This window comes from Tympanuchus pallidicinctus, unplaced genomic scaffold (genome assembly GCF_026119805.1).
Source record: "Tympanuchus pallidicinctus isolate F22 unplaced genomic scaffold, pur_lepc_1.0 scaffold16, whole genome shotgun sequence".
NCBI classification, from domain to species: domain Eukaryota; kingdom Metazoa; phylum Chordata; class Aves; order Galliformes; family Phasianidae; genus Tympanuchus; species Tympanuchus pallidicinctus.
The window spans coordinates 20476198-20503778 of NW_026294679.1; the positions used below are offsets into that span (position 1 = coordinate 20476198).

The 27581-nt window shown below is 44.6% G+C and overlaps 1 protein-coding gene across 3 annotated transcripts; it reads right to left on the reverse strand.

Moving 5' to 3' along the window:
• Positions 1-2146: 2146 nt before the first annotated feature.
• LOC128078217 (dual specificity protein phosphatase 13-like) lies at positions 2147-26085 on the reverse strand. 3 transcript variants are annotated; one of them, XM_052678249.1, is made up of 4 exons: positions 20874-25236; positions 10610-10798; positions 9705-9925; positions 2147-3473 (listed from the first exon to the last, which is right to left on the reverse strand). In XM_052678249.1, exons 1-4 carry the CDS (start codon positions 20915-20917, stop codon positions 3259-3261), a joined length of 669 nt encoding a protein of 222 aa, XP_052534209.1. In that variant the 5' UTR covers positions 20918-25236; the 3' UTR covers positions 2147-3258. The 3 variants fall into 3 exon arrangements, with proteins under 3 accessions (XP_052534209.1, XP_052534211.1, XP_052534210.1); XM_052678251.1 differs by lacking the exon at positions 20874-25236 and adding an exon at positions 25818-26085 and having other exon boundaries at positions 2151-3473; XM_052678250.1 differs by lacking the exon at positions 20874-25236 and adding an exon at positions 25858-26083 and having other exon boundaries at positions 2154-3473.
• Positions 26086-27581: the final 1496 nt, after the last annotated feature.

Below are 27581 nucleotides of genomic sequence, written 5' to 3' on the forward strand. Positions count from 1 at the left end.
CCTGCAAGGAAAAAGCTGACACTCTGAGCTGTCACCACTGACTGTACCTGGACAATATCCTAGCTGGCACGTCTTTCCATGAGAAACCTGTCCTTGGCAGCATCTCCTTCCCCACAACTTGTTGAAAATTTCTATCCTCTCTTCTTCTGGCTCTTTGCAGAGCAGATTTATGGTCCCACTTTCCTTTTACAAATAAAACCCTAAGTGCAAATCCGAAGGATAAATAATGCAGTGCAGACATGCCCGCAGCAGTACTCTCTGTATTTATCATTGCTGAAAGTCTGGGAGGAAAAGCTGCAGAAGGCAAGATATCTTAACTGAGAAAACTGTTCTCATGCTTTCGTGCCAATTCTGGAGGCTGGAAAGCAATCCTGCTGTGCTTTTCCCCAAACAACCTGCTGGAGCTCAGGCAAACTCCAGGTTATCTGTTACAGGGGGCTAGGACCACCATTGTTCTTCATGGGCTGCCTGGTGGGCAGGCACCAGCCCCACTGCAGAGCTGGGGGCTGCTCATTGACACATGGAGTGGAGGGGTTTGTAAATAGCCCTCAGCACTTGCTCTGCACTGGCTGAGGAGTAGGCATGGAAGAAATGATGGCACAAATATCACTCTGCCTGTTGATATGTCCAGTCTGCTGATCTGACCACTTCTTCCACCTGCAGTATCTAATGACACAGTTTGGGGCAGGGGACATTCAGGTAGTGCTCTGGACAAGCGTGGTTCTAGCTGGCATTGAGGAGGATGTACACCTGCAGAGTGGAAGAGGGATTTCTCTCTGCTGGCTCCTTGGCAGTAAACCTGGCAGTTGCCCTCCAGGCTCCTGGCTGCTAGCTAGGACTAGATGCTTGCAATGAATCAGCAACTCTGGAACTGGAAGTTGCAGCACATGGTATATCTATAACCACACCCAATATTGTTTGTGTTTTCTTTGTCTTGGTTCCAGCTATAAATTTAAGAGACTTCTGCTTAACTAGAGCACAGGGGCAATAATGTACTTCAGTGTGCAGCTGATGATGGTTGTTGAGCTGACATTGGCTGCTGAACCTGGCACCTTGATGGAGCTGTGTATATGAGGAGAGGTGATGGAGTGCTCAGATGTGCTCATCTGCTTGGGAAGAGAGAAACCCGTAGAAGATGGGGACATGCTTACCACCCTCTGGGCTTCACAGCAGTGCTGTCACTGGTCCAGGCTCTTGCAGAAAGGGAAAACTTTTCCCTGGGGCTGGAAGCCTGTTATTGTCTTCGGTTCAGTGTTTTAACCTCCTGCCTCCTGTTCTTTTTTTTCTTTGCTCTCCCAGAGGAGCAGGCTTTCTCTGCACACCTGTGACAGTGATGCTCACTTGGTTCTCCTGCCTTGCCAGTGCCCTGCCTCCATCTGCATGCTGTGCATGGCAGGGCATCTGAGGCACTCTCCAGCCAGCTGAAGCAGCCCCATAATGGCTACCAGGCCTCAGCTGAGGTAAATTTAGGTTCAGTCTCTCTGAGGAGCTGTTCATTTTAAATTCCACACTGCAACCACAGATGTTTCCAGACATGCAGCTCACTGGGAATTATGACCTGTCCTGATGGGCTCAGTGCACGAAGATTTGGGACTGCTGTGTTTCACACACCCCTTGTACTTTCATGTTGTGCCATTTGGCTCAGGGTTGCCAGTGTTACAGAGAGCTGAAGGCAGTGATTAGCAAGGCAACTAAAAAGACAGCTCACAAAACAGCTTCAGCATGGGCTGTGGTAACCAAGGGTCCCCCAGCAGAGCTTGGCGGAGCAGACCCAGGTGCCAGGAGCAGCCAGCCACCAGGCGCACTGAAACCCAACCTCTGTCTGCAGCAGCCAGTGGGAGGCCTGTGAAAGTCATAACTTCACTGATTTTTCCATCATTAGCTGTGACCTCCCTTCTGGCCACTTACTCCAGTCTCAAAGGATGGGACCCATTCTGAGGGACGAGCCATCTCTGCTCCCTGGGAGGAAAATTAGCCTCTAGTATCGCTTGCTTTTTACTTACTGTATTTATGGAAGCGGAAACACCACCTGAATTTCTCTGTAGACTCTGCAGGGAAATCATGTTTCCATATTGCATTATGAGAGAAATGCATTTGAAGTGTGCTGTGCTCAGTTAATTTTTTTTATGTATGGAGGCAAAAGAAACTTCAGTTCAAAATGAGTATATGTGTCTCTCTCCATTCACCATTCCTAGTGCTATAAATATGAACTGCATGTTACTTCCAGAACTGCAAGCCTTTAAGACCTCTCAAGGGAAAACATCACACCAAATTAATCTGCCGTCAAGTGGAAATTCTATATTGTTTGCATTTGCCAATGTTCTGTATGTGGCTGTAATTGCACTGAAGCAAATATCTGCTTCGAGTTCTTCACAAGATTAAATGTGACCAATTGGGCGTAAAAGAGTAATCGAAATGCGGAGCTGTTACTTCGGGTTTGTTAGAGACATTGCTCATTTTTGCTCTGACACGATGACACTAGGTTCTGGCTTTCTATTGCAGCAGGGAATCGTGGCAATGCATTGTGAGCTGTGGGATGACCAGGAGTGGGACGTTCCCACCTGGCAGAGTGCCCATGTGTGCCCCCTGCCTTGTCCCTTCGCAGCTGTGCAGTCCTGTGGCCGATAGCAGTGCCTTGCTGTGTAGTATTCAGTTGGCACCTTCCTGCTGGCTCCTGAGGAGTGTGGGGATCCCTCACCCCATAACTTTGAAGCTGGGAGGAGCTGTGATGGTCCCAGCCCAAGCCCTTTGTTTTTGGGAGAGCCCCTGGCCTAGCCCATGTCACCATGTCAGCTCACCAAACCCTAAGTCCTGCCCCGTGCCAGCTGCATGTGAAAGGTTAAAGACTGCTTGAAAACCTCATGGTTTCTTTTCTTTCTTTTCTTTTTTTTTTTTTTTTTAACCAGTTTAACCATTTTTTCTCCTGCCGTATAAATGCAATTACAAGCAAGTAAAAAGTCTCTCCTCAAGTTGGCTGTGCTGCCTTTTAATTCGGCTTGAAAACCCAACTGCTGCCTGTACCCTGCGCAGTAGGTTGTTAAAAAAGCAGGTCCAGGTGGGTGAAATTGCCGGTCTGAATCCTTCTTTATTTCAGTTTCTTTCAATTAGTGGGCTTATCCAAAAAATACATTGCAAGCTCCAATCGGCTCTCCCCAGCAGAGTTTCTCAGTGCAGCTGCCACAGTGTGCCTGCAGTGTCCACGCGCTGGCCTCAGTTTGAGCCTGGCGGCTGGTTGTGCTGCTGCTGGCCAGCCCCGTGCTAGCAGATCCCAGCTCCTGCGCACTTCTCCTTCCTCAGCCTCAGGTCCAGCTCTCGCAGCTGCTCCAGGAAGCCGGAGTTGGGGCAGATCCCTCTGTGGGAGCGCACAGCCTGAATCGCGTCGGCAAGAGACATGTCCTCGCAGATCATTAGGAAGGCGAGGACAAGAGTAGCAGATCGACTGATTCCCATCGCACAGTGGACCAGTACTTTGCCTGTGGAAAGGAGAGTGGGGCTTTTAATGGCTGGGGACAATGCATAAATGTATCATAGCGTTCATGATTGCACTGCGAGTTTTGGGCTTAGCCCTCAGCCTGGTGGCATGTGGAGATGGCAGAGAAAAGCGCCCACAGCTTTGCAGCCTGCTTCAGTGGGACTTGAGTCAACAGTGTGAGCAGTGAGGCTATGTGAGTTCCCTCTCTTTGCTCTGTAAGGTGTGTCCCTGGCTCCTGAGCCTAGCCTGGTGTCCCTGCTTCACCACTCCTTGTTTTGGGAGTGGCATACTAGCTGGTGAAGCTTCAGGTGAGACAAAAACATCCTTGTTGATGACATTAGATCCAGCTGGAAACCTCAAACTGATTGCCCCCATCTCCCCTGGTTTTAATTCTGGGTACTTTGAGCACAGCTTTTCATCTTAAATCCCGTTTTGTTTGTGGCAGAGTACTTATTTAGCAACTGCTCTGGTTCTGACTAATGATGATCACAGAGCCACATGCTCAGAGAGTGTGAGCATGTGTTGTAAAAACCTGCTCTGGCCAGCAGGTTCAGAGAGGTGTTGATTCTGCAGTGTGTGTGACACTGCCCACCCTCCGTTATCCTGGCATGAGAAATCTGAGCTCAATCCCTAAATATAGACGTGTCTTCAGCAGAAATAAAGAGACAAATATAGTTTCTAAACAAGCAGTGAAAATAGTGACAGCAGAGGTGGACTGGGCATTGAAACCTTTTGAGGAATGATGAAATCTTCTAATGTAACGTAAAATTCTGCAGAATTAGAAGATTGAGTGATTTTTTGTTTGCATTTTCCCATTCAGATAGAGGTTCTCAGAATTTATTCATATTCTTTATAACAACCTAACATTGTTGTTCTAGGTAAATTACGTCTCTCTCACTTTCACTAACCAAATGGGCACTCTTGGAAGTCTACTTTTGTGGGAATGAGGGGAAATGCTTTGCACCTCTTACTGAAAGCTGATGCTAATCTATGTTTTTCTCTAGATGTTATTTTCAATGTGCTGCACTGTCTCTAGCCTTGCCAGCTATCATGCGGGACATGTATTCTATGTTATCTGCTTCAGAAGAAGCACTTCAGACCAAAATAACTCAGGTCTGAGAATTTCAGAAGATATAAAAGAGTCCCAAACACAGCTTCTCTTTGGGAAATATTGGAAATAGGGCTAAGTCCAACAGGCTTTTGGGAAAATCCGTGCTTAAGTAGTTTGCAGGCCTGGCTGGAAAGCAGTGGCAGTGACTGGGAAAACCCAGACACTTGTCCTACTGTGCAACCAAGGCAATGAAAACCAAAGAACAGAATGTTCTGAAAAATTTTCTTGGAATCGGAAACACTTTCTTTTTGTTGTTTGACAACTTGTAAGCTACCAGCACTGTACGAGTGAAAGAAAAATAAATATTTATGGTTTGAACCACACCTGAAAGCAGGGTACACTGAAGCACACAAAATCATGGTGACGGCCTTGATGATGAATTTGAGTTTGGTGCACTAAGTAGTTTGAAATTCAATTGTAAACACTGGATAAGACTTGCTGTTCTGAGCCTCCTTTCTGCAAAGTGTTTCTTGGGTCTCTTTTTTTCATCCATAAGGAGTATTCTGTCTTGGGAAGACCTTGGCCTTATCTACAGTCTGGATCTGAAAACTAAGCTGAGCACAGGTAGAGGTGCTGCCACTGAACATTGTCCACTGTGTTTTTGCTGAGGACACAGAGAGCAGAACAAATTCCAGGGACCAGCTTGTACAGCTGGCTTTGCTCTCTGCTGGTTTAAATCCTAACCGTGTGCGAGAGGAGGAAGTGGGGAGTAAGAGCATATATAAATTTTCTTCCCTGCTTGTCTAGGTTGTCTGCACTTCAAATGTGTCCTAGCTGAGCAGCTTGTTTTAAAAGATGTCTCATCGAGAGTCCAAACAGGCTGGAACAGTTGACCTCATGCCCAGTCTCCATGGCTCTCCAGTACGCTGGTTCCCATGGGGGTGCAGGTATTATGTCTGTTTTACATGTGCAATATGTATTTCACATTGTTAGTCTTTGCTTCAACACACAGGGAGGTTATGAGAAGTGCTGGTACACTGAGAATAAAATGACTGTTTGTTGCAGATAAATCGGTCGTGTGAAATGATTTAATTAATGTAAAATTGCTCTAATGAAAGCAGATTTGAATTTAGTATGTGATTATTTGTAGCGAACAAATTGAATGTTAACGTTGAGTCAGGAAACAAAAGCCGTGTTGCTATTCAGTTCTGTTTACAGGCTCAGACCCTGTCCCTGTCTGTACGTGGGTTAAGAGGCACTCCGAACCACCATAATACACTGTGCCTGAGCGATGCCCGAGGCACATCTGACTGCAGCCATCTCACACCGGAGCACTGTGTGAGCCTCCTGCAGGAGCAGCTGCCTGCACCATCGCAGCACCAGGCTGGGCTCCTGGGTGGCTGCTGGAGCAGGGCCTGGAAAGCACTGCTGGGAGCAACTGTGAGCAGCCTTCACAATGGCCATTGTGATGCCTGTCCCTGTCGTGGGGTGGGCAGGGAGGTTATAACCAGATCTTCTGCCCCACAGAATCTATGCCACAAGCGGAGGTCCTCCAGCTTTGCCTCCCCGGCCTTTGTTTTGCACATGGAGTGCTAAGAGAAGTTGGACCGATCCCACATGAGAGGGCTGTGTTGCAACCTTGTCTCAGCGAGCGTGTAACAGGATCCCTTAGGAATAATGGGATTAACTGAGGAGAAGAGGGGGCACTTAGCTTCCAGGATTCTTAAATCTTGCAATCCTTATTTGAAACGTGGCACCGCGCGTCTCAAGCTACTCTTTGCAGAGGCAGACAATGGCTGTCATCTGGCTGGGATTTGTGCAGAACAATAACACTTGGTTTTTAACAACGGATTATGGATATTGTATCCAGCTCATGCCTGCTGTAACTCTGCTGACATCAAAGGGTTTGCAGTAGGGATAAAGTTTGCAAATTCAACTTTGTTGGCCAAATTCAAGTTGGGAAATTCAATGTAGTCGAACAAATTAGCCATTAAAACGCATAATATCTTATTGTTCTTGTGCTACTCATCATTAACTGAGCTAAATGTCCTGAACTAGCCCTTGCTTCCTTGCAGGATGGATATGATTTGGCTCCAGACCAGACTCCAGCTCCATCACCCCAGGTGTGTGCCCCAGCTGCCCTCACCCCATTGGGCCCAGCAGAACCATGCTGCCTACTTGCAGCAGCTCTTCCTGCTCCACCACAGTTCCCTCATCTCTTTCTACATTGTGCCACCATGCTGTAGCCAGGAGCATGACCAATTGCCTAGTTCTTGATTCATCAAGCATCCATTTTCTCATGGCTGTGAACAGGAAGAAGTCTGAGGGGAGCTGTAAGTGGCAGTGTGCCTCTTCTGCCCAGGCCTGGTGGAACAGGTAGGGGCACCTGCTGGGGGGCAGTGCCAGCATGAAGTGATTCCTGTGGTACCCCTGTGGCAGAGTCAAGAGAGAACCCTTTTCTGCTCAGTCCAGCTTTTTTCCCAGCCAACAAACGACAACAGCAATAAAGAAGATGGAGTTTGGCTCTTAGTTAGCTCCAGTGATGTGGAAGAAGGGAAATGCCTTGGAGAGAGTTTACCGTTATAGTAAGTTAATGGATGGCTTTAACCTGCCCATTTTAAACATGTTTGGAGGACAAGAAAATGATAAGCTTGGGAATTATGCTTGGGAATCTTTCTCTCTGTACAGTGCTTGTGTGATAGCTGTCATGGCATGCCTTCATCTCTGCACTTAATTCACATTTCCTTCCCCTTTTGCTCGACTTTGTCAAACTGCTGATTTATGCTCAGGCTTAGCTGCACTCCCAAAAAATGCTAACTGCCCAGATGCCTGTGCAAAGGGGCAAGATGGATACTGGTATCTCCAAAGACCTGTTTAGTTAAAATAGAAATCTAGAACAAATAGATAGTAGTCTTAAATGACTTCTCAATCAAACACAAGTACCTCATTACATCCTGAATTTAATATGAACAGGCCTCTTTTCACCTGGCATAATTTTGTGTTCAGCATCGCTGCTTACAATAAATGCAGGTTTTTTTCCTTCTTCTAAATGATGTGAATAACAATCCTCTCCCTGTCTCATCCCTTCGCAGGTCATGGATATTTAGCTGCTAAATTTCTGTACCTCGGGAAATTATGCTTTTAGAACATCTTGTTTATATATTTTCCAAACTGTTGCACTTTCCTTGAAATGATGAATGTCAGCAACAGCTGGACTGTATATGATTGAATTTCACCTTATCTTCATTCCCAGAACCCTGCTTCCATATGGAGTTCAGTAAAGCAGTATCTAAAAATGCGGGAGTAGGGATAAATAGTCACTCAAGAGATGATGAGTTCATTGTGTTTGCCTTGAGCACTAACTTGTTCTGATAACTTCTAGTATTTGGGTATGCAGAACACTGCTTTTGTTTGCTTTTGTGGCCACCATGATTCATCTGTTGTTTTCTGTCTTTTGTCAGTCCATTTGGAATTTTTTTTTTATTTCATTTTGCACACAAATGAAGAAATTTTGGATCTTACTTTTCCCTGGAGCACCACCAATAATGACTTCACTTGTAAATAGTATACGCTGTAATAGGCATGGGTGCAGATCCAAGTTTCCCAAGTACATTAGTGGTTTTGAAATCTAAATGCAGCCCTCAATTTCACAAAGGCAAATGCTTTCTATTGGGATGGATTATGGCCTCCAAGCAGCAGTAAACTCCTGTGTCTAGCACAGAAGTGCACTGGGTTCTGTAACCATGTCTTCCTTTCCCAGTTTGTACAGTGTAGGTCTCTAAGTGCGTTCATCAGATCTACTCACTCACCAAGCTGTGTAGTTAATATTTTAGGGCACTCATTGGTATTTCAGCAGAATAGCCTGCTGTGTGCCATAACTAAGTGCTCTCTTAATAAATCACTTTTCAGTGGGCAGCTGCATTTTTGTGGTACAGAGGTGACTCTATTGTGAAGAGTCCTTTGTCCTTCACGTTCAGGGTTCCCACCAGCTTCAGGCCTCTGGTATTGTACCTGGACAGTGTTGAGCAAGTCAAAGGATTTTTCCAGTTATCTTCCTATCTCCAATTTACTTACTAGCAACAGTGTGGTGTTAATCTCCTGACTGGTGCTGTTGCTTAGGTGCGCTTCTACCAATTTGCTTCCTAGCAAGTTCTTCCCTCGTTTGTGATCATAGGAATTCTGCAGATCGTTAGCATTACAATATTTTTACCTGATTCCAGCTATTATTTTAAAACAAATCAGTAATTTGGCAAGATCACATGTATGCATCTCCTCCCAGAGCTCGGGACATCCACACGTAGCTAGTAAATGTCTGCTATTCTGTTGTCTTTTGCTGAGAGAGATGTTGAATAGCATGAGACACAGGAAAAACCCCTCTGAAAGCTCATTCAGTGCACTCTTCCCGGTTTTATCTTTAGTGAAAAAAAACATCTGTTCAACTGTATTTTAGCATTTTCTTCCTTCATGTGCAAATACAAAGGCATTACACATAAGCTGTCGGAAGCTTACACCAATTGCAGTTTTTGAAACAAGCAAAAAATTCAAAGCAAAATCCACCCATATGACAGCCTGCCCTCTTAGAGGACCTGCATGGGCCAGGGCAAGGCTGTAGCAGGAGCTGTTACCGGGCTGGTGAGCAGTGTGCCCTGTAGGACAGCACAGAGGCAGTGGCAGCTGCTGCTCTGGAGCAGCTCAGGGTGACTGAGTGACTGAGTTCTGAGATTCCTGTGCTCTGGTCTGATGAACCGCTCTGCTTCAAAGCACAGCCTGGACTTCCTACCCCAAGTCCCTGTAAAACTTGGAAGGAATCCTGGCAGTAAGTAATTTGTTTCTGAGCAGGAATCTCTAAAAGAAGAGTATGAGAGCAGTACTAGAGGACTAGAAATAAACTTCCAGAGCAGTGTGACTTTATTTCTATTCTTCCCCATATGGGGTAGTGATTTCAGTAACAAGCTACATATTTTCTCTTTACAACTGGCGTCATCAACTTTGCAAGACTTGCTGTGGGAGTTTGGGAGGCAGGGATGACTGCTTGGTTTGTGTTTGCTCGTTTTGGGGTTCTTAACCCCACCTGCAGGTGGTTAGTTTATGCCGAGTACTGCTTGACCAAGTTGAGCAAGTTAACAAGCAGCACTAAGAAGCATGCTGAAAGTATGTCATATGCATAGATGATCTGGTTACCTCTTGGGGTATTCAGTGCAGCTCTTATGTATCGAGCAACTGGGTAGAAGTAAATGCTGAGATCAAAGTTGGGGTTGTCCTCTGCTTCTACTCCATAGTAATCCACAGGAAGGTCTCTGTAGAACTTGGGCCCAGTGTTGAGGTGGAAGCGCCCAGCAGCAGCATTCACAACATGGGAAATGCCCATTTTGCTCAGCTGTGCTTTGTCACGAGCAACATACCTGGAGGAAGAAAAGGGTTTTTCATTCTCCTGCTGCACTGTGGTGCAGCATAAAGCACGCAGCTGCTGGTGCAGTTTGTTAGAAAGTTATAAAGGCTTTCTTCCTAACAAAATGATTAGATTTAAAGTGTTTACAAAAATATTTCAGGACAGAATTGGACTTTTAAGAAACTGGCTCTTAGATTTCCTACACTTTCCATCAAACATCCGCTTAGCTTCTTCTCAACTGAGAAGGTTCGGGGTAAGGTTTATTTGTGTACAAGCTGAAAGTTTTCTGATTTGTTTTCTCACCAAGTCACCTCTGCTGAGCATCCATCAGTTCTGGGACTGATGTCATCTGAAATGGGAAGCAAGTATCAGGGTGTCGTGTTTGACATTGCTCTGGTGTGAGCGCTGTAGTAGTGATGCTGTGACCCCACCAGGCTGTCGCACCATGGGTATCCTGTGCTAATGCAGGGGGAGAAATTAGGAAGGGTAGTATTCTCCTGGAAAGGAACGCTCAAGTTGCTTTTCCTATGTGATGTGGTATCCTAAGCAAGGTTCAGCCTCACTCAAAAATAAGGCTTATTCCAAAGGGTCTCCAAATTAATACCTAGCTCTCTCTTTAAAAAGATAGGATGATTTAGGCAGGGATGAGGTGGGAGCTAAGAGTTTCATCAGCACCTTCAGCCCTTCCCTCTCTTACAGGTCTCCCACATAAAGGTTTGGCCAGACTTCATCCACATGCCCCATAGGGCGCGCACGTGTCCACAGCAGGCGCTGCAGCTCCTCCAGGGATGGGGTGTCCCCCCTCTGCCCTCCCTGTGCGATGCTTGAGGCTCTTCTTATTGTGGGACGCAGCAGATCCCTGCCACACAGTGAGTCCCAGGCCATCCTGAAAGGTGGAAGGCAAACAGTTACCACCAGCCAGACATTTCTGAGGTAGTGCTCTCTTCCTCTCCGCTTACCCTTCACCCAATTTGCCCTGGGTTGCAACGATGGGCTCTTTGGGTTTGGAAATTGCCTCTTTTTTCCATGTTGCTAGATTTATCATAGCAGAGGCCACAACTGGACTTTGCAAATGTTGTTGCAATCTAAACAATAACAGTTCAGTGGCTCACATACCCCCATGTTGGGGTTCAGACAATGCCTTTGCAGCATATTCTTCTAAAACAAAATTTTATGTCATTATGGCAAATTGGAAGCTAAAGCTTTTGCAAACTGCAACGCTCAGGACCTCAGTGGGCTTATTTTGGCCTAACTACTCAACCTTTTTTATTTTTTAGTCAAACAGTTCACTAAAACCTCATGATTATATTTTTTAAGGTGTTTTTTTGTTGTTTTTTTTTCATAGTCATATAAACTTTCCCACTTCCTATTTGGAATTCTAGATGCTGCTGTTACCACAGCAGTACAGCCCAGTTGTTGATATGGCAGCATGAGAGTTCCCCTGCCTTTCACAGAAAGAGGGAATGCCATGGAAAATATTTTGTGTAAGAGTAGCTACTCAGCAGGAAAAGAAAAAGTTACCAATTTGATATGCTGTGCTTTTCCTTCAACCATGCAACTAGAAATTGCTTATATATACTTTATCTGATTTGTCTTTTATAATTTGCTTAACCAGCTGAACTGAATTGAATGGAATTGGTCATGCAAGATCTTGCTCACTAGCTAACTCTCAATTGTCTGCTTCAATGCAGGAAACTCTGTAATGAGTATTTTGGTTATTTCCAATGGTAATTGTGAGCCACACTTGCTTTCTTGATGACAAATGCTCTTGGTAGAAAAAGTCTGCATGAGTAAGTTATAGTAATTCTTGCTGCTATTCATATAAGCATTCGTATATGTCTTTTTTATAGGTTGTTTCATTTTCATTCCACTGTTTTCTGCCCTCTCCAATAACTCACCCATTTCTAATCTTGAAAGATCTACTTTAATACTTTATTTACATGGAGAAACTTAGATTTTGTTTCTTTTTCTTCTTTTTATTTTTTAGAAATCAATCTGTCTCTGGAATTGTTCTATTTCCATGTGGTACTCTTCCTTCCAAATAGCAGTTCCTTGTGTTTGCTGCAGATTTTAACTCCTCGGGATGATTTTTGAAGAGAATAGAAACTGTATTTTTACAGTTTCTGTATTTTTCTCTTTTAAGAAATTGTCTTACAAAGAACATTTTTATGTTCTAAAAATTAGTCAAGCGTCCATATTACAGATCTTCTACAAAGTCTGTCAGTTCAGGTAGCTTTAGACCAGGAGTATCTAGACTTGGATGAAGTTGTAGTCAGTGAGTCAAAGTCATGTTCTGCCACTTTGTGTAAATGATTAGACAGCTGGTTTGGGGAAAACATTCCAGGACAGCAAACCTGAGATCTTCCATCTTTCTACTGAACAGTTCTATCATACATAAATAGGCTGCATTCATGTTTAAGCACATCCATTATTAGGAACTTCTTTCCTAACAGTGTTAGCTGTGGTGAAATATTTTCCTGGTTTCCCATTAAGGCTCATTCACCAGTCCTAAGTACAGCTTTTTTTTGTGATGTTATTTGATGGTATCTGTCTTTACACAGACAAAGACAATGGACATCGGGGAAGTTCTTTACAGAGAGAGTGGTGAGGTGCTGGAACAGGCTGCCCAGAGAGGCTGTGGATGCTCCATCCCTAGAGTGTGCAAGGCCAGGTTGGATAGGGCCCTGGGCAGCCTGGTCTGGTACCAGATCTGGACGTTGGTGGCTCTGCCTGTTGCAGGGGGATTGAAACTTCATGATCCCTGGAGTCCCTTCCAACACAATGATTCTATGAAAGCCAGAGAGAGGGTGAAGGCTAGCTTGCTTTGGGAGCTGTTTTTGCTGAAGGAGAAATGGGATAATCAAATTCCTGCTCCCAGAGGCAAAAGAAGGAAGCAGTGACCACAGTTGACAGCTTTTGTCCACTAAATGCTGACCAGAAGCCCCCCATCCACTGTGCACTTGGGTTCATTTGCCTTGCTATCCCATTGTCAAGGCAGCACCCTGTTATTTCAGTACACTTTCTCCTGCCACCATCACAGTCTGACTTGTCCTCTTATATACAGTAAGTTTTCACTAAATAACAGTCTTTCCAGGATGGTCTCGTATTGTTTGTATTACAAAGAACTCCACTCCAGAATGTGCTCCCCTCCTAAAATGTGTGTATGTCCTCCAGTGTCAGCTTTTACTGTGAAAACAAAAGCAGATGTTCTTGCCCATTTGAGATGGCTTTATGCAAGGCAAAGCATGAAGGCATTCCCATGCTGGAACGGACATTCCCCATCAATTCTGATAGCTGCTCTGGCACTGGGCACCCTGATGTTTCTTTGCCAGCTGTGCCCTGGCCTGCTGCTGGTCATCTCAGACACCTGTGTGACTCTTCTGCTCCCGCACAGGAGGTCTGCAGCCAGAATGGGACTTGTATTTCCTGTGTCCGGACCACAGGGCCATCTGCCAGTTCATTTAATGCTTTCAAGAATAACAGCCTCCTCCAATCCTTCCCACCTCATAATATCTGCAGCAAATGTTCCTCCTTTTTTTGACATATCTCTTTCTTTGCAGTGTGGTTAATGACCACTCTAGGGCACTTCTCACTCCTTATAAAGTTGCTTTCAACTGTTTCATTTTTTGTTTCTTATTTACTGTTGCCTGTTATCCATTCCCCTTGCCCTCTCCACTGTATAAATACCTTGATTTTTATGTTACCTGGCCACAAAAGACTGGAGGCTGCAGTCAGCCCCACTTTCCTAAGCCTCCCACAGGTAGAGAATGACAGGGCATTGCCCCAGAGTCCCAGCAGTGTAATGGTGTCAGCACAGCCCTTACGAGCACCGTGCTTTCCAGGTCCATAACCCCATCCTTGTAACAGCTTGGGGGGACAGCTCTGAAGTACAGCAAACCTTAGGAAAACTGCTCTGCTGGAGATGTTAAAAAAAAAGTAGTCTTTCTAGAAGCAAACATAACTGTGTAGACTTGGCAAAGGAGGCAGTGTGTGCTCCACTTACTGCATGGATTCTGAGAGCAGTGCAATAATGGTTTCCTTTGTAAGGTGGGCCCGCTGCTTTGGAATTGTGCTAGGTTGACTTTCAGCTTGTGCTCACATTAATCTGGTATTCTAGCTAAGAAATTTGCTCTTGTTGATATACTGACATGAACAGCAGAAGTTGTGTGTGAAACTTATTTGTTTTGCAATCTGGTCACATTTGTTCAACTGGAGAACAGAATCAGTTCATGTAAACTTTATGTCCAATAAAAGCTGAGGACTAGAGTTCAAATTTCAAATGTGAAATAATTGGAACTAACAGGCTGTGAATGATTCAAAAGCGGAGAAGTCTCTGTAGAACTATTCAGTTAATATGCTGAATAATGAATGCACTGGAAAAAAAAAACACCATAGCTTTCCAGAGAAAATTTACAGACAGTAAAACAAGGCAATTTTTTTTTTTTTATAAATGACTGCTCAGTTCTAGCATCAGACCAACATTTTAACTCACTAATTTTATACATGCAACTGTAATTTACTGAAATGCACATATTTAAAGAAAACAATGATATGAATAAAATTGTGTGATGTTTTCTAGGGAGCATGAATAGATTAAAACAAATGAGTATGAAAGGAAAATGATTATATGTAATAATGTGGTTCTTCATTTTAAAAATGTTTTTAATGATTCTCAGCTCAATTTCTCTATATTCTTTATTTGCAGAGGATTTGTTTCTGTGAAGTGTTGCATGGATGAGCAATACAGTTTTAAAATGCCTGTTTCTGAATAATAATCCCATGAAATGTTCCTGATCTTTGCCCTACTAGTGTTGTATTGCAGTAATTATTCAATTACAGAGGAGAAATTTTACCATTATATTTAGATTAATTTTGAATTGGTTTGTACTACAACTGTAATTTTCGCTGAAATGTATAATAGAATTTCCTTAATTATGAATAAGAGGAGAATTGCAATCAGAGGCCTATCACAAAGTAAAGGTCATTTGGATGATCTAGTGACCTAGGTGAGAGCCATGCATGTCACCTTGCCATGCCCATATCCGTAAGCCCTTATCTGAAAACCACTAGTGCCTTTGCCACAGTAGGATCAAGAGAAAAGTCAGGTCAGAAGTTCGTTATGCTGTATGGTGACGTATATCCCAGGAAGAAGATAAAAGTGGTCCCCTTAAAGTCAGAGAGAGTATCTCTGCTGCCTCTTTAGGCTTCCTCTCTTCCCCTCAGTGGATGCCTGTTTTGGTTGCATATATTCTGGCTTTTTTTTTTTGGTTTTTGATGAACTAATTTACTGCAGCCTTCTCTATTAATCCGTTGGTGGCGTTCAGTGCCTTCCTGAGGAGGAGGCCTTTAGAGACTGATCCCTCAATAGGTGTCTCAGTCCTTGGAAATGTGTCACCTTCATCTGGTTTTCCAGTACCACAGTATTTAATAAGAACAAACTCAAATGCCAGTGCAGTTTGACCATTTGGCAGTACATTGGTACAAGATCAAGATGAAAGGATGACGTGAAGGCTGAGCTGGGGCAACATGAAACTCTGCAGCATGATGCTATGGAAAGTCGAGAGGGAAAAACAACTCTCATGTCTAAGATATTTAGCTGGTGCACTAGTAGAAAGCGCTCATATCTTTTGTTTTTCCTTCCATTTTTCCAATGCCAGGATAAAGGAGGGGTCTTAGTACTATATGAGAATATCAATACTCATGTTTCAGTGGTGCATGCAGTATTTTGATCATCCTAGTCATTGTACTGGATTTTGTGTATGGGTAAAACGTAGCCTGTTCTCCCCTAGATTTAGTAGAAATATTTTTACTTTTTTAATCCTGAGAACAAAGTGCTTTACATCCTGTTTTTTCTCAAACTGGGATGTGCTGTAACCTTGTCATCTTCAAAGATATCACTGTCTGCACTTCAGATAGAGTGATTTGTGATGGTGAAAGACCAGACAGAAGCCCAGGGCTTGGCCAAAGCGGGTCATGTCAAGTTCATGCCTATCGTGTATTCAAAAGCCATAAATGTTTCTCAGAAAGCCTATCCCTTGGAAAGATTCCTCCAAGATAACATATGTTTGAGAAGGGGTTTTATGTTGCTGCATCTCTGCACAAATGACAAGTATTACTGTCATCATTCTTTCTTCCTTGGTATTTAACCCCCTAGTCTCACTGGAGTCATAATTTATCAATTGCTGGGAGCACTATGGGGTATAGATGGTATGAATCAAATACAGCAATGACTGAGGTAGAGCTGGCTGGACTTGAAAGCTGTGATAGAGGCAGTTTCCAGAGAAGCTCAGGGTATTTGCATTGCCAACTGTTTGTAAGAAAATCTCTCCAGCAGCTGGAGGATGTAATTTGAACAGCACTTCCAAATTTAGTAGAGGCTTCCAGGCTGACAACTTTCACCCAGCTATACATCGAGGGGTAGGCTACCACTTGCCTTGGTGTGACTTAGCAGATCCATTTGGATGCCTTGCTCTAAGGGGACCATGCAGAGCTTGTGTCAAGGAGCAGACTAGCTAAGTTGACCACAAGAAAGATGAAAACATCCACTTGTTCCTCCTCTCAGTAGTGCACCCATACCAAAGCCCTAGTCCTGACTAGAGAGGAATTGCGACACCTCTCCTTTTTCCAAGCAGAACTTTTTTCTGTGTGACATCCAGGGAAATCAGCAGTGTTATTTCTGATACAAAGCACTACTGAAATGTAAGGAAGAAATTAATCAACCCATTCTGATTCTCATATGTGTTGATTTTACCACAACTTCCACTGATGTTATGGGTAGCCAGGCCTCAGAAGCCTCAAAAATGTCTGTCTCATTTTTAAGTAGCAAGTCTGTGGGCCAACCAGCAGGGCTCAGACCTGCTGCTCTTGGCGGTCTCAGGATGCACAGCAGTGCTGAGTACTTGGGACAGGGTGGCCTCATTCTCTTCTGTGACTGCGGTATAAAATATTTTCTTGTCATCAGCTGATTAGTACACTTGTATTTACCAGTCGTGTAATTAGACAGAAGCAGTCACGCTTTCACAGGCAGTAATATTTGCACTATGTAAAAATCTTCTCACCTATTGATTTGGCTAATTTTTCTGCATCTCGTGTGTGCATTTTCTTTATTCACGAGCCACAGGAAATTGTCTTGATATATTGCCCACACTGTAGCTTTGACTGGGTATAAGAGAAAAAAAAAATATGGGCAGCTAAATAGATTTTCCCTGACTCACCTCTTGCTCACTGAATAGAAAGCCAAGGACTTTCTGGACGCAGTTGCATTCTTGTAGTGTAATTGGGATTTTAACCATGCTTCTGAGTCAGAACAGAGACAAGGGTAGGCTTGTGGAGTATGCTTCATAGAAACTGGTAGTGGTGGACCGGTTTGTGCACAGAACAAAGGAAGGATCTCATCCACCCCATGTTTAGTGAGAAAGATATGGATAAACAAAGCTTGGAGCACTCCCACTGATACCAACAAGTTTGAGCCATCTTGTAAGGTAGCCCCAGTATGGACCCCATATGGTTCCAGAACTGTATTGCTCTGGGGTAAACATGCAAGAAATATCTATTGCAAAGGTGCTGAGTTAAGATAGATGCTAGAGGAAAATAAGCGGAGCCTATGAGACAGGGACACACCTGGAAATGCAAGCTTTTCTTGTGCAAGCCATCCCTCTGGGATGGACTTTATCCTCTGCTGCTTAGTAATTTTAGGAAAAATAGCTTAAGAAAATTCTTCTGTATTTGTTGTGACTTTTTTTGGGCCTACTTCACTTTAAAGAATTACCGTGGAGAAGCTGGCAGGTGTGCACACAAAAATCGATTTTCCCTGTCTTCTTCACTACCGAAGCCTGGATTTTGTTGTTGAGTTGGACCCTTTATTTACTAGTTACAAATTTCATGTGCCATTTTAATAATGTGCATTTTAACTATTTAGAGCTGCACATTAAACAAGCCCAGAAACTGTGTTAACAATCTACATGTTACGATATATTTTTTGTAACTGCTTGTTATAGCATCAACTATTAAGGATTTATTACTAGTGCATTTTAGATGGTGCTTTTACAGTCATTTAATTACAGCCATCTAGCAATCGTTACATAAATATGCATCAAGAGCAAGAACTCCAGTGTAAGGTGACCCAAAGGGCTTTTACCTGCCAAGACCAGGGTTCAGGCCCTCAGGTGGCAATGATGTAACCAACACGTGCAGGGAAACACAAACATTTAAAGCTGTGCAGGGAGCTATGTTCCTCCCTGCTCTAGGTGTTCATGAAGTCGTCAGCTGGAGCAAGAGCTCTGCAGACCTCTAAGGACCTGAGCTTAGCTATTGGCAAGCAAGCAAAGGAAAGCCAGTTCCCCTGCAGGCTGAGTCCCAACAAAGATGTGGGGATTTTGGCTGTGAGCACAGAAGTCGAGCTGCAAAATGGGCCCTGTGGAGCCCCTTGGTATTCCTGATGCTCTCCGTGCCAAATGCATCCTTACATCCATTAACTCAAGCTGATCTCATAGACAATTGGACATGTTGCATTTGACTCAAAGACAGCAGCAAAAGGCAGGTCCAAGATGCACTGCCTCGATGCACTCGATGCACTGCTGGTCACAGCACCAGCATGGGCTTATCTGAGGGGCTCTTCAGCTCCCTGCTGGGCTGTTGCTCCTGGCTCCAGTACTATTGCTAGTGTTTTCTGCAATGAACTTGAGCTGTCAGTTGGTAATGTCTATCTATAACTCATCCATTCAATACTGGTATTTCTTACATCTCATTTCAAAAACAAAAATCCCACTCTACAGTATGGCAGTGCTAAAAAGCTAGGCGGTAAATGTATGAGAAGCTCCTGCTATTCTTAAGCACCCACCTAAAGATAAGCTTGTCTAAAATTCAGTTCTTCCTGTGTAAGACTGGCTTTTCTGTGCAGAAAGGCTGTGAAATTGCAGTATCTCTATTGCATCCAGCAATGACTTGTCTATAATGAAAACAGTTATACTTAGAATGGGTAAATGTTTGGGGTTTTTTTTGTTGGTGATGCTAATGAGTTTTTTTTTCTGTTGTTGTTTTCCTGGAGGCACAATGAGGCTACCAAAAAATCTGAAGGATTAAACATTTCTGAAACAAAGACTAGCAAGGTGATGCAGGTTGGGATGAGGAGTAAAGTACCTCATCTTGTTTTCTTCTTAGATCAGCTAATAACCAGCCAGGTTGTCTGACTGACCCTTGTGTTCAAACCCATCGCTCTCCCCAAACAGCAAAAATTTTGCTTGCTTTTTCATGACTTTAAGCAATGCTCTATCGATATTTGCAGCCGGTATCTGCAGAGAGCACATGGTGCTCTTGTTACTTCATGGTGTTAGTACAGCATGACCCTGCAGAGAAATACAAGCTTAGTTTTGCTCATAGATTGCCTGAAATCTTCTGAATCTGTTCCCCTGAAAGAGTGTATTAGAGGCTCGTGCTTGTTGTGCTGCCTTTCAGCCTCAGTGCTGGGGCTGTGTGGGAAGCAGAGCCTGGCCATGCTGCACACTGCAGGGTGAATTCCTGTGGCTGTTTGGGGTGAAACCATCGCTGCCATACAGGCCTGCAGCTGCCCTTAAGGGATTTGTGAGGGTTGTTGGTCAGGATATTGCACTGCTAGCTGAAATCAGGAGGGGGAGGCCACAGATGGGTTGGTTGCTGGGCACACTGTGTCTGATTTCATGAAAGAAGGAGAAAAGATCATTTGAGTGTAGTTTTCAGTCCCTCATCCGTGGTTTTATGCATCTGTGGATTGACTTCCTGTTGCATGCTCTTAATGTAGTCTGAACTAATTTTCTTTGGTCATCTCTGGTATCCAAAATTGTCTGGGACAGAAGTCATGTGCATTTCTTGCTCCGGCAACAGCTACTCAGAGGCCAAGCACTTCTTGTGCAGAGCCTTGCACAGGCTCCAATTGCAATGCAGTCCTGAAGGACTGTGTGCCAGTGTCCTGTGTCCCCACCGAAGTTTAGCAGGCTACATCTGAAGGTGAATGAGGCTACTGTGACAATAGCTAATGCAGCAGTGTCTTCCAGCCCACCACTGGAAACATCAGGCTTCAGAATTCAAAGAATTCCATTACAAATGAATGGTTTCTGCCCCAAGGATTTAACCAAAAGGATGGCACAATGCAAAGCCTTTCTCCCCTGTGACTAGCTCTGGTATGTTCTTGTATCTTAAAAACAATATATTGCTTTTTTGGGTCTTTTCTTTTTGGGGGCATTGACAGCTTCACTGCTCTTTGTTCTTGTCCTGTGGTCTCTACCATCTCCATGAAGAAGTTGGTGCTACCCACTTGCAGGAGACAGCTGACGCATAGCAGGAGAGCCTACCAATGTGGTAGGAAGGAAGATGGGAAGCAACAGGAGGTAAGATCTCACTGTTCCCTGGTGTTTCTTGAGCACTGCAATGCATTTAATAGTTATCACAGCGAGCCAGTGAGGAAGACGCTGGTGTTCCCACCACGCAGGTTGAGGTGGTAAAGTTGGGATTTCCTACATCTCTCCACAAGCCTGAAGTGGGAGAAAGGCCAGGGGTAGAATAGTGATGAGCACTTGTAGTGATAGCTGAATCTGGGAAAAGAGTCAGTCACAGGTTTAATTTGAGTCAAAATCTCTGCTCACCTATGCTGAATCAAAGGCAACTTACACTGAGGTGAAAGTCATGGTCAAGTCTGGCCTTGAGTGGGATTTCCTTCCAAAACTTATGCTAGAGAATGAGGTTTTCCAGAAAGGTTTCAGCAGATTTTGGTTTTGGCACTCAAAATAGCTTCTGGAACATGCAAAATTAAACCAAGGACAGAGAAACCTTGTAACACCACACGCTATTCTTGCTACCTATCTTTAAAGTATTTGGAAAGATCTTCTTCAGCAATACCCTATAAACCAGCATGAGTCCTTATTAAATGCAGTGGTGTTACAGCTTAAAAGCAATTGCAGTAATTGCTTCTTCATCTTTCTTTCTCTCACCCCAGTCTCTCTGATTTGAAGCTTTCTAGCAGCATGATAGCCATGGCAGGACTCAGAGAGGCTCAGAAGGCCAGTTCCAGAAGCCTGTATTTCTCACCAGTGTCTTCTGGCAGAAGGACACACCACAGAGCTGATAGCAAGCTCCTGTTGCCCAGGTTTTTTGGCTGGAGAACTAGGAAGGATAAACACCTCCTTAAGCGCTGTAAGATAGAAATAGAAGAGAAAGGAATGGAAATCCTCTCATAATGCAACAGCTAGAAGCAGTCCAGCTGTTTTGTTTTATTCCCACCATGAGAACTACAGTCAGTCCCAGTGCAAGCTTGGCCACCTGTCAAATCAGGTTTGTGAACTAAAGCTTATTGGAATTTGACACAGTCTTGTCTTGGAGCACACTGGTATGGATCAATAAAGGCTCCTCCGATAGCAGTGACACAACACGTATGCTATCCACACGGTCCCAGATGCCCCTTGTAAATCATTAAAATACTGGCCAGTTCTAATCAGACCCTTTGGGGTATAACGTAATATACTATCGGAGAACTTGAAACAATAAATCAAGTTAGCACAGAGGTCAGTCTGAGAATGAACAGAGCTGAGGCTTGTGGGGTGATGTGCATGCAGTGTAAGAGATGCAACGAGAGGAGGTGAAATCCCAAGTCAGCTATGCAGATTGCTTTCTTCTCATTGTAAAACCTCACTACCTTTACAGAAAGAAAAAATAATAGGATCTAATCATATCCTGTAGCACAGATGATTTGAGGTCTACAATTTCCCAGCAGTTGTGTTAGCTCTTGGGATCACAGGTATTTCTAATAATTTCTCCTTTAGGTTAACTCATACCATATTTCTAAAGTAAATAACAGTTAAAAAATGTGACCCCTAAATGTCATAGATCACCTGCTGCAAAAAGATCTGACTTTCCTCTAGAGCTGAAAACCATTTAACCATTAGCAAAAAATAATTTGGATCCCATCAGAAGGCAGCTGCTGTGGCTGCACTCTTCAGCCTTGCTTGGGACACAGCAGGCACCTTTGGGAAGGAGATATTGTCTTGCAAGTGCCCAGGTGCTGGCAACTAGTAACAGCCTATGTGCTGCAGCACTGCTGCACAGACCTAAATGTTTGAGGCTTTCTCTTTGTTACAGATAGGTTGAGTCCCATCTGCATTTGTCAAGTGTTTTCTGATTCTGTGGACAACAGAAGTATGGGGTACGAGCAATTTCTGTGGCCAACATGAATGGTCACCACAAATGTCAGCTGGCAATGAGTGATACCGAAGGCTAACATTTCTGGTGTGTCTGCATGTGCCTTTCTGTTTCTTCCCTTACCTTTAGAAGACAAATATTGAGTAATTGTTTCTCATCTTACCTTAGGGCAAGGATAGCCTGTGATGAATATTCCATATGCTGAGACTATATAACTCTCAGCACCGCTGTTTAATTTCCCTTGCTTTCTGCTGCACTTTTCCATCAAACCTCTCTGTGCTTAGCCTAAATTGGGCAGCATGTTTTTAGAATCCATATAGCAGAATAGCTTGGTGCCTGAGTTTTAACCATGGAGCTGTCTTTTTGGTAGTGGCCTGCCGGAAAGGTATCTGATGCCCCTGCCGTGATAGCTTCCCTTTAGCTCTGAAGGCCAGAAAAGGACTTTGCTTTTATCCTGTCAAAGCTGCTGTTATCCAGGTACGGGTTTTGCTGTGGGAGATGTGAGTCAAGTGTTCTCTTTGGGGTTTGTGCCGGTGCATCTCAAAGGGAGCTCAGCTGAAAGGTTTGGAGAGCAGTGCCAGGAGCTATCTCAGACCTTGCCTTTGGTAATGCAAGCCAGTAACTCAGAAAGTCACCATATCACAGTGGACAGAGTCACCATGAAGCACTGATGTTAAATAAAAGGCCTAGCAAAAACCAAGGCAGTAAATATCTGATGGTGAAAAAAGAGGAATTTGGCCTGCTTGAATGACGTACCAACATCTCTAAACTGGAAGAGTGCATGGGGCAAGGTGGCTTAATATTACATTTTATCTCTAATTAAACCTAAAATAAGTTTGAATTTGTTTTAAACCTGGTGGAGAAATAGTTGAAATGATGGAGATGCAATAATCAGTTTCATCAGAATCGTAGCACAGCTTGGTGCAGGAACTTAATGAAGATTTGTTGGTCAACAGCAATCTCCCAACCCACTTAATGTGCTCTCTATTTAATTTGCTCTGCTATTGTAGTAAATTTGAAGCCCCCAGGTCAGACTCAGCTTTTGTGGCTCTTGCAGTCTCTGCAGTGTCAGCAGGAAGTATGAACCAAAGACTTCGAGCCTGGGCTTGAGAAATGTATATTTCTCTTAATGAAACCCAAAGCCAGGTGAAATTTTTGGGAGAGAGGAAACAGGATATGGAGCCCCTTTGGGGGCTGGGAGGTGTTCATAACACTCTGAAACTTGGCCCACATTTCTGATCTCCTCCCTTACTGCTACACAAAGGGTTTGTAGCTTTTTTAGACACACTTGGATCCATTGTATGTTGTGAGAGAACCTGCTGGGAAATTTGGTGATTCCTGCTCACCAGAGCAGAGGAAATGTGTGTTTCTGCTTTGCGTTTTTAGGAAAGTAGGAAGATGAAATTCAAAATGAAGCAGAGCAGATGGGAATCTTTCAGAGAATGACACTGGGAAACATTTAGACAAGCTTTGTCCCCAGTCCTTGAGCTCAGGATTTAGCAACTATACCATAGAGAGATTTAAGAAAGACAATGAAATGCATTTTGGCTTCAAATACAGTTCCTCCAGAATCCGATGAGAGTTGTGCACGTGAATCTGAAGCCAGAATATAGCCAGCAGTATGGGGAATAGATGTAATGTGAGAAACTCTCGTGCTATATTATTATAGTCTGAATTGTTTCCATCATTCTGGGTTAAGTAATTCCCCACTATCCATCTCTAAACTGTAAGCAGTAGAGCCTTGATGTGCCCCAGGGAGAGGAAGCAAACCAGTCTTTGAATCTTTACCCAACCTTACTGCTCATATTTTGCTTTCAGTGAATAACTGTTCAAATCCTTTAATATTTCATTCCCATAAAAATATATTTACCAGGGGTTTTTGTGGCAGCAGTAAGTCTGTGTTTATTATTTTAGGAACACCACATGACTGGCTTTAGAGAAAAGACGAGGTAGGAGCACAGAGTGCTGCAATCTATCAGGGAACAGCATGTTTTCCACCTGTTGAGGCAGCAACCACAATAACAGATGCACATCATAATTACCTGTACCTCAAAGGCAGCACCACGTCCTGCACCTTCTGCTCCCCACCTAGCAGACAGCTTGATAACAGAATTACAAAAGAGGAACAGCGAGAGAACGGAGTAGATAGCTCTTTGAGAAGAATGAAAGAGCAGTTCTTATTAAAGAGAAAACTGGAAGGTGGAAGATGAGAAGGAAAGATCTGAGACACCATGATGCTAAAAAAGAGTGGAGCTGAAAAACTCCAGGAGCCTGCCTTATTTTTAGAGAGGTGGTCAGGTTTTTGCAAATGCCTTTTTCAAGGCTGCTTTCATTTGTGCTCCTATCATCAGGGATAATCTCTCCTGAGGGATAGGTGCCCCACACATCTAATGGAGCTCAATCCTTCCCAGGATGGGTGGCTCTGCAGTGGCAGGACAGGCTCATGCCCCCATGGGTAATGGTCTTGTCTCAGTGACAGGATCAGTGAGTGTGATGACCCTATGCCAAGGCCCTGTTCCTTTCCCCATCCCTGTCAGCAGGCACTGGGAGCACATGGGAGCTCTGCTACTCCCGTTTGCCCCAGAGGGGCTGTGCAAAGAAAGGTCAAGGACAGAGTGGGGTGCAGGGCTGTGAAGCAGGTAAAATACCTTTGTTCCTCACTGCTAACCTGCTGTGGGGTCTTGTGACCTACTCTGGCTACTGCAAAGGAGGAGGTAGCATTCAGCTGGGTGAGGGCTCCCTGAGCACATGAGCTTTGATGTGATTTGTACCACAGCAGTCCTTTGCAGGCAGAAAGGAAGAGATCCTTCCTTGCAGAGATTTGCAGAGGAAGAGAATGATCTCAGCCCCGATTTAATCTTGACAGAAGCAGATGATGAGAAGACTGTGTGCTGAGTTGGAGTCTTCCTTTGAATTCCTATGGTGTTGAAGGCAGAGTTATAAATAGACACAGTATCCTTTCTACCCTGGTACAATTCTGTCTGCAGCTCCCCATATAGACAGCAAGTCTGCTGGTAGGTATTTAGCAGGAATTAATTTAACCCAATCTTCTCTTCTGTACTCTTTCACTCCAGGAATCCTGATGGCTGCCATAGCCATACAGACATATTTCCTCAATAAAAGTGTTCTGAGGAAGGCTGTTGATATTAAAAAAAAACAAAACATTTCTGCCTGAAAATTCTATCCTAGTTACAAATAATTCATAGAAGCCCCAAATGATAAAGAGTATATAAAAAATAATAAGAAAAAAGTCCCCTCTCCCCTCCCCTCCCAAAAAACTTCTTTATCTTTCTTTTTTTTCCCCTCATGTTTTGTTTCTGAATAGCACAGCACTTTCTTCATAGCCTGTTCCACATTTTCTCCAGGGCAGCCAGTTGGCCAGTTACCCCTTTCCCAAGGAAGACTCTTGTGGATATCAGCTGCACAGCATTAGGAAATCCATCTACAGTGCTTCATGGCTATTAGATAGATCTTCAAGAAATTTAAATACAAGCCAGACCGGTGTTTAAAAAAAAAAAAAGCCCTGCATTTAAGCATCTCACTCGGTGTTGGTTTCTCATCTGGTCCTCCAGCAGGACAGCCTCCCAGCATGTCACAAACCCCAGGGTGTAAGGGCAGCAGCAGTGACCCGGTCTCACCCCACCCCTGTCCCTGCTCGCTGCTGGTGGGGCCGAGGCCCGAGGCGTGCTGCTGGGTGTGTGGCAGGCTGGCAAGCTGGCAAACAAGCTCAAGGTACTTGCCTGGTGGTCGAAGCTCCTGCGCGGCCGTGCCTCAGCTTACCTTTGTATGAGCAGTGCCCTTAGCTTTCCTCCTACCGTAACAGTCACAAGCAGCCTCTCTGCCTTTGGTTTATTCAAAGTCTATTTTTAATTGTGTTAATTATAAACCATCATCCCCCACCCTCTTTGGACCCACAGGCATCAGCCGGAGGGAGGCAATGAGCGGGCAGAGCCGAACGCTGCGTGTTGGCAGCGCAGGGCAGGCAGGGCAGCGCGACCGCGAGGCTTTCCTGCGCGTGGGTCGCGCCCGGGCCTCCCACGCAGGGCAGGACGCCTGCAGCACGGCCGCTACTTCGGCCCCGGGTTTTCACCCACCGGTGAAAACCACCCCCTCCGGAACAAAGCGGACGGGCAGGGGCCGGGGCTCGGTGCCCGCCTGCCTGCAGACGGGGGCGGCCGCGTACCGCCCGTTGGCGAGCCCCGCTACGCCACGCCGAGGCCGCCACCTGGTGGCTACGGAGGGCAGCGCGGGCACGGCCGTGATGCGCTGCGCCGCTGGGACGTGCGTGCGGACGGGAGCTGGGCCGAGGAGGCTCTTGTTCCTGGGGCGTCCTGATCTGCTTCCATTTTTATGTTATTTTACTTTATTTCATTTTACTTTATTGTACTGCTCGTCCTGCAAATTGAAGCTTTTTATTCCTTTCTTTTTTTTTTTTTTTTTTTCCATTCTAAGCTAATTGGTAATGAAGATGTGCATATTGCCTTTGATTTGGGTCTAAAACGGGCTTTTAAGACGACCACGTGCTGTGCTTGTGCTGCCTTGCAGAGCAGCCCTGCAGCCCATGGGCAGGTTTCTTTACGCAGGGAACTAAAGCCCCCTGTACTCACACTGTGAGACAAGGCCTCAGCACCAAGCTCCTTGCTGCAAGCTTTTGCTCCCAGTCTACATAGCAGATGTAGACATGACATAGACATGACATATAAAAGGTGCTGAGTAGCCCTTGTCCTTCATGGAGACAGGAATCTGCCTTACAAACAGCATTGGGAATGGCAAGGCGTGTTTTTCCTTGTTGCTTTGCTGCTTTTGAGCAGCTGGTTTGCCACAGTGGGCAGCATCCATGCCTCTGCATTCCAGAGTGTGGTAGCAGGAATGCAAACAGCTGCCATCCCCAAGCTGGCTTTGTGCTGCGAGTGTTTGTCCGCTGGGAGCCGAGATCCAGATGTGGCTCTCATAGTTTCCAGGCAGCACTGATCCATCAGATGACAGTAGCTATTGAGTGCTGCTCTGGTGGCCCAGAGACACAGAGATGAAAGTCTGATGTCTGTCAGCACTTCCCTTGCCATTCCTGTCTCCCTTCAGTTTTCACTTGAGTCTTCTCATAAAAGCAAATGCCCCAGAACATGATGTTGCAATGCTAATGGCCTTATTTTTGAGAAAGAAAATCATGAGTTTTGTAATGTTGAACTGCCAGAGAGACTTGGGATCCATTGAGATTTGTTGTCAAATGCCTTCGTGCTCCCACTGCCCATGTAGCTATTGGGAGCCTCAGCTGGGAACCCACCTTCCTTTTCAAAAGCACGTCACACAGCATGTCCTGGATGAATTTTCTTGAAGAAGGGGAACAATATTTAAGTACCCTCTTGAAGAAAGATATTTTCGTCAGGAAAAAAAATCAAACCAATCTGATGAACAAGCAACAGGAAATCGATGTAGACTTGGAGCTGTTTCTGTGAGTGGCTCGTGCTGTATCCCAGCTGCTCTGCCTCTAAGCAGCCCCTTTACCC

What these genes read in the sequence shown, in the direction of transcription:
- LOC128078217 (XM_052678249.1), bottom strand. Translation starts at nt 20,917, where the DNA reads ATGGCTATCATGCTGCTAGAAAGCTTCAAATCAGAGAGACTGGG. An exon ending in AACCTTTATGTGGGAGACCT is followed by an intron (nt 9,926 to 10,609) that starts GTAAGAGAGGGA and finishes TTCTTCCTCCAG; the next exon opens with GTATGTTGCTCGTGACAAAG. An exon ending in TGCACTGAATACCCCAAGAG is followed by an intron (nt 3,474 to 9,704) that starts GTAACCAGATCA and finishes TCCTTTCCACAG; the next exon opens with GCAAAGTACTGGTCCACTGT.